This window comes from Mastomys coucha, chromosome X, assembly GCF_008632895.1.
Source record: "Mastomys coucha isolate ucsf_1 chromosome X, UCSF_Mcou_1, whole genome shotgun sequence".
Classification (NCBI taxonomy): domain Eukaryota; kingdom Metazoa; phylum Chordata; class Mammalia; order Rodentia; family Muridae; genus Mastomys; species Mastomys coucha.
The window spans coordinates 114585004-114592000 of record NC_045030.1 but is presented as its reverse complement, the minus strand read 5'-3'; the positions used below and the strand labels follow the sequence as shown (position 1 = coordinate 114592000).

General features: G+C 41.1%; 1 protein-coding gene across 1 annotated transcript in view; it reads right to left on the bottom strand.

Moving 5' to 3' along the window:
• Positions 1-27: 27 nt before the first annotated feature.
• The window catches only part of LOC116094096 (nucleoporin GLE1-like), a 42780-nt gene continuing 35810 nt past the window's right edge, over positions 28-6997 (bottom strand). The window contains exons 5-6 of the mRNA XM_031376042.1: positions 1426-2760; positions 28-1188 (exon numbers count right to left, since the gene is read on the bottom strand). Coding sequence (XP_031231902.1) covers positions 85-1188; positions 1426-2496 — 2175 coding nt within the window. The 5' untranslated portion in view covers positions 2497-2760 and the 3' untranslated portion in view covers positions 28-84. The remainder of the gene's footprint in view (positions 1189-1425; positions 2761-6997) is intronic.

Sequence of the window (6997 nt, the reverse complement as noted above, 5' to 3'; positions counted from 1 at the left end):
TCTCAATCTTACATGATTCTTCCAATCCCACTGTCTCAGTTGCTTTATTGTTGCCCATCCTCCCACACGGTGTGACAAAGGACATTAAGAGTACCAGAAGGGCGATGTCAGAAAGCCTCTGGGGACAGGGATCTCCCTGTGTTGCAGACATTTCTCCAAGAACTGCTTGAGACGTATGAAGGAGCCCATCTGTCCTGAGCTGGTGATGGCTTTAATTCTGGGCAAGTAGTCCTCTTGGATGAGAAGTATCATCTTCCAGAACTGGACCTGGTACTGCTTCATGAGGGCATGGCCACACACCTCCAAGAAATCCAACAGGAGAGTGGCCGTCACATCTGAGAGAGGCTCCATGTTTAAGATCTGTGCCAACCAGCGCCAGCCGTGGTTTAAGCCATGAGGATGAGCCTCCTGCTGGTTTCCATACGGCCACTGGAGCTGGATGATGGCAGCATACAGACGGATCATCCCAGACATTCGTTTTAGAAAACTGTCCTGTTGCTCAACCTTGGAATCCGTCACTTGGTAGCCAAGCATCCGTTGATAATCCTTCAAATCCATCCCTTCCTTGAAAGCTGGGTAGACAGGAATGGAGTAAGGACACTTCTTATGGAGGTGAGCAAGAATGAGGTCTCCGACTTTGGGGTGAAGCTTCCGGATACCAGATGCCACCGCTGCAATGGGGAATGCAGCTTCATGGTGACAGGCCACTTCCTCCTCTCCTTGTCTCACAAATTTCTCTGCTAGTTTGTACTGAACAAACTTCAGCCCCTGAGGGTGAAGAGTGACTGACACGGAACGCCCTCCAGATTGGACAGGCTTTCCTGAGAGCAGGCAATTGATCTTATCAAAGATCGCCTTCAGCTTTGAACCTGAGATGCTGGAGATCTGGCTCACCGGGATGGTGGCTGCCTTCTGCAAGTCCATCCTTATCTCTTTCGTCTGACTGTCCTTGCTGCTGGCCAGATCCTCAAAGGCCAACACACATTCGGCAGAAGCATCCTGAAGTTGCTGGTACCACTGCATTGTACTATCTTGTACTTTCCCCTGCAGGTCTTCATTCTGTGAACCTGCTGGGCTTGGGCTGGGAGCAGAGCTCTGTCCGAGACCCCCTGGCACCTGCTGCATCTTTGACTCCTGCCACTTGAGTTGCGCCTCCTCCTCCTCCTCCTTTTCCTCCTCCTCTTCCTCCTCCTCCTCCTCTTCCTCCTCTTCCTCCTCTTCCTCCTCCTCGTCCTCGTCCTCGTCCTCCTCTTCCTCCTCCTCCTCCTCTTCCTCCTTCATCTCCTCCATCTCCTCGTCCTCCTCCTCGTCCTCCTCCTCGTCCTCCTCCTCGTCCTCCTCCTCCTCCTCCTCTATCGCCTCGTCCATCTCCTCATCCTCCTCTTCGCCCTCTTCATCCTCCTGCTGCTTCTTCAACTCTGAGGCTCTGGTAATCTCCTGCTCCAAATTCAAGAGGAGGCCCTGCATTTTCTGCAGGGCCTGCTTAGCCTTGGCTTGATTCTCTGCTGTGGGAATGCCACTCTCCAAAGTGTTGCGAATGACTCCGGAGATGAGGCCACACAGCTGGTTGCCCCGGGTCTGGAAGGCAGCCACATCCACATTCAGCAGGTCTTTGTGCTGACTTGAGGCATCCAGTTGCTGATTGAGCTGCAGGACCTCCTCATGCAGGGTGTACAGGCTGCGCAGAAGGACCTGGCCTTCCTCCTCCAGAGGCTGCTGCTGCTGCTCTGTCTCTTCCACCTTTGGGTTGAGAGTCTTGGCTCTGGGGCAATGCTGCCTAGCTTTCAGCTTCTCCTGATGGCACAGGGCTTTTCTGCTCCTCCTCTCCATCACTTCCTCTGAGTCCCGGAACTCCTCATGCTTCAGCTTCAGCTCCTTCAGCTCGTCCAACTTCTTTAGCTGTTGGGATGCCATCTCTGCGATGGCTTGAACCTTCCTCTCGTGCTTCTCCTGCCGCTGCCTCAGGCTCTCTGTTGCTCTCCTTCTGGACGCCAATTCGAACATTCGGATGCAACCTTCCACTTGGATCACCCGAGAGGGCCGAAGTGCAATAGGTTTTGTGAACGGGGACTCCTGTGTGCTCTCGGTTCCACTTGGCGTTGAGTGTGAGGGAGATTGTGGGGTACTTCTGACAGGAGACTTGAGTTGTGAGGATTGGTCCAGGCCTGAAGCAGATCCAGAGGACTGTAGGTTACCAGAGGAAGGAGCATTCTCTTGCACGCTGCGTGAGGTGTTGGGTAGGATATGATCTAGCACCCATCCAGAGTAAGAAGACAGTTTGAGAGGAGACTCGAATTCTTCCAAAACACTCAGCAGCCCCTCGCGGTCGTAGTGCAGGCGGCCTTTGCTGGAGTTGCGGAGTGCCCTCAGGGTTTCCTCACAGTGACCATCGGACCTCACTGACTTGGCGAGCATCATATTCTCTGAAGGAGGACCGAGACACCGAAGAAGGCCAGGTTGGCCTAGACCAGATATCTGCTTTTCTCTGCCTCCCATGTCGAAGGACAGCAAAGAAAGTCTACTGTGTCTGGCTTTTTTAAGTCTTTAATTTCTTTCCTTATTTATTTCCTAACCTAGATATCATTGAGTAGAGAGTTGTTCAATTTCCATGAATGTGTAAGCTTTCTGAAGGTTCTGATGTTACAGTCCAGCTTTAATCCATGGTTGTCTGATAAGATACAAGGTGTTATCTCAACCCTCTTGAATCTGTTGAGGCTTCATTTGTATCCAAATATATGTAATGAACTCCACAATTTCATTCTAAATTTAAAACAATAAATATTATAACATACAACAACACAATTTTATCAAAAGGCAAATTATCTGCCTAGTGTCTTATTAGTTTTGAAATTTTGGGTAGATAAAACCAGTCAATATTGAATCTTTTGTCCTTACACCTAACATAAATTGTCCATTCCTACTTTATAACCTTTAGTTATCAGGTAATGGTTTCACAGCTCCCCAAAAGGAATGTTTTCCCTTATCATAAATTTGTTTCATGCTTTCTATCTTAGTACAATTAGCCTGTGACACATGATGGATTACAAGCCCTAATTACAGCCATCATACTATTGAGTGGCCAAATTACTTGTATAAATTTAGGAATTCTGTATAATCACTATCAGTATTTAAGAAATCATTCATTTGTCTATATAGGATTACTACTAGAGAGTACAGTTTCATTGTTCTGCAGAAAATTCGTCAAATAAGGTGAGCAAATGCCCTAGAATAATTAGAATAATTTAATACTGACAGGAAATGCATATAAGTAGCAATAATTACTCCTGAGATGAGATTTCTGAAAGCCTTTCAATTCAGAATTTACCCATCATATTCCATGCAAAAATAGCTGGCTATCTCCAGGAAAGTCATCTCTTAGCCTTATCTTCTAGATAGGTCCTGACAACAGCTTTATTCATAGTAGCCAGAAACTGGAAACAACCTAGATGTCCCTCAGCTGAATAATGGAAAAAGAAAATATTAAAATATTATAAACAATGGAATACTATTTAGCCATTAAAAACAAAGATGTCATGCATATTGCAGGCAAATGAATGGAAATTGAGAATATCATTTTGAGTAAAATAACCCTGACTCAAAAGGAAATACACAGTATGTACTCACTGATAAGTAGATATTAGCCATAAAGTTCAGGATACCCATGCTACACTCCACAGACCCAAAGAATCTAAACAAGAATGAAAGCCCAAACAAGGATGCAAGGATGCTTGAATCTCATTTAGAAGGGGAAATAACCCTTATAGGATGCAGACTGAGGAAGGGAACTTGGTGGGGGGAGGGGAATGGAGACCTTTAGGATCAAGTATGTGGAGAGATAGGAAAGAGGGCAAGAGATCTAGCAGAATGAATGGAAATCTGCAGCTGGTGAGGTTAGTAGGGGTTAGGCGGTTAGGGGGCATCTCCAGGACATGCCAGAGACCTTGGATTGGGAAGACTCCTAGGAATCCATGGGGGTAAATTTAGCTGAGACTGACAGAAGTAGGGATATGTGACCTGAAGAGGACAACTCATGTAGCCAAGCAGCAAGCAATAAGGGCACCAGCACACTCACAATACTTTCAACCCAAAATTTATCATATCTACAAGAAATGCAGGGATAGGGGATAGAGCAGAGTCTAAGGAAATGGCCAATCAGTAACTAGCCCAACTTGAAGTCCATTCCATGAGTAAGCACAAATCTCTGACACTATGAATGATATTCTGTTATAGTTGCAGATAGGAACATAGTATAACTGTCCTCTGCGTGACTCCAGCCACTACCTGACTGAAACAGAAACAGATAGAGACCCACAGCCAAACACTGAATGGAGCTCAAGAAATGGGGGGGGGAATTTAAGGCCCCAAAGAGGCAGGAACTCCACAGAAAGACTGTCAACTAAACTGGATCTGTGGGGACTCTCAGAGACTTAAACACAACCCAAGGAGCATTCATGAGCTAGACCTAGCATCCACCACCCACCACACACATGTATAGCAGATGTGCAGCTCAGTCTTCTTGTGGATCCTCCAACAACTAGATTGGGGACAACCCCTAAACTGTTTCCTGTTTGTGGAATACCCAGGGGATCCTTTAACCTCTTAGAGAAGAAGGGGAGGGAGTGGTGGAGGGACTGTGGGAGGGTGTGATCTAGAAGGGGACAGTGATCAGGATGTAAATTAAATAAAGTATTTTCAAAGGTATAAATAAATTAATAAGTTAATAAAATAAGCCCCAAATAATCAACTGGTAAAAGGGACTATTTTATTCTTTACAACATAGACAGGTGATTTTCTAAGATGAACATGATAACATTTTATTTTGGCTCTTGTTTTTGAATCAGATAATTTCACAGGACAAAGCTAAAATTTCCCAACCATAGGAATATGACATATTGTGAAATACTGTCTTCTTTTATTAAGAGGAGAGAGAAGAGTACTTTGTAATTCCTTAGTAACTAAAAATGTAATTTTAGAATTATAATGTGATAACATTTATTGATTTCAATGTTGATATTGTACAATCATTTTTCATATCACTTTTGTGAATAATAAGAATAAATGCCTCTGAAAAATTTTAAGTTAGCTTGATTTTAGATTTGAGCCCTTACATTTTATACCATCATAGTTTGAACAGGTACTTATTATACAATTGTCACCTTATTTGGTAATTATTTAAAATATTCTCAATAAAATAACAAAACATATTAATGTTGCATGCCTTATCAACAATTTCTTATTAGGTTGTTAAAGATATAAGGTAGAGAAAATTTATGCATATGTAATAAACAAGGAGGGCAAAGTTAAAATATATCACATATTTAACTTAGTGAACAAACCCAATGTATGAATTTATATTGAAGAATATTGGATGTTTATTGCAGAATTTTAGATTAATTTTCTGTACAAAATAATATTTGTGGTACATAGCTATTTGAATTGTAATTATTAAGTTCTTATTACTTGTATAACAACCAGAAATTGAAGCTGTATGAGTGTATGTGTTAATGGATTTTGTATATGGATCCTGTGTGTTTGTTGAGGACAGAACTCAATGTCATTTCTCTCCCTCCACTCTCTAACTCCCTCTCTCTCCTTCCTTCTTTTAAGTTTTTGAAACACAGTATTTCACTGAATCTGTATATTGTCATTTTATCTAGAATGACTGACTGGGAAGCTCTTGAATACATCTGTCTCTATTCCTTTCCCCAAAATAGAGTTATTGAGGTGCACTATAATGCCTGGCACTCATGATGGCACTGAGCATCCAAACTTCTGTTCTAATTTGAATTCCATTGCTTTGTTTAAACACTTTGCCCTAATGCAACCTGGAGTGGAATGGATTTACTTCACTTAACCTTCCAGGCTATAGTGCATCACAAAAAGGTCAGGGAAGGAATCCCCTTCAATTAACACTGAGCTAGCTTTTTTGTACAACATAGAACTACTTCCCAAGCATAGAACAACCCATCATGGGCCATACCACTTCAATATTAAAAAAAAAAACATTTCTCATAGATAAGATTTCAGTGTAGTCTCTCCTGGTTTCCCAATTGAGATTTCATCATATAACTCTGTGCTATGTCACATAAATCTGTTGCTAAGTAGGCTAAGTGTCCATGCTTAGAAAACAAACATTTTACTCATTTAGCTTTTTTTTCTCAGCCACAAAGAAATCTTTATTTATTAAACAGGCACATATGTTTACTAGTTAAATAAACTTTAGTGATTCAAGAATCTTTAAATATTGGTCACTGTTTATTGTTGTGACTTTTGAAAAGCTAATTCATGGAGTCCTGTTTTTGAACTGTAATTCCAAGACAACTTAGAATTTGTTTAACCTTTCTTAAAATATTTTAATTTTTCATGATTTTTACATTATTACCCATCTAGTTTTTATGCCATCCTTATAAAATTTTTATGTTTTCAAAATGTTATTGAATATTTTATTAAAATTTTAATTCTCTTAAAATTCCATTCAAGCAAATGAATTCTTCTTTTACATTTGTTCAGTATAATCTTTAAAAATTAAAAGAAAATTTTTAAAAAAAATGAGAGGACTCTGGATCCAGAAAAAAAAAATGCATGGGTGTGCTGAATAAATAGATAAGAAAATACTGCTCATTCAAAAAAGAATAAATAAAAAGGAACATTGAAATGAAAGGTGTGGGGATTTGGGCATTTACTAGCTAATTTTTTATTATGTTTTTATTTTCTCCATATGATGTACTTTTATTATATAGGCTCTATTACCATCCCTTGTCTTTACCTTGCTCAGTCACTTCCTCTTTCAAATTGTTCTTTGGACATTTGAATGGGAAAATGTGCTATTTCCCCTTTCAAGTTTACCCAGTTTTGATTTTCTTGGTGAGTTCTTTTTTACTTTAGTGAGTTAAATTTTTTCAGAGTCGATCATTCCACTTTGAATACTTTTATAAAAAGAATTGTGTCTTGGTGATCAACTTGATCAGCTACCTGGGTGACGAGGGTTTTGTTTTTT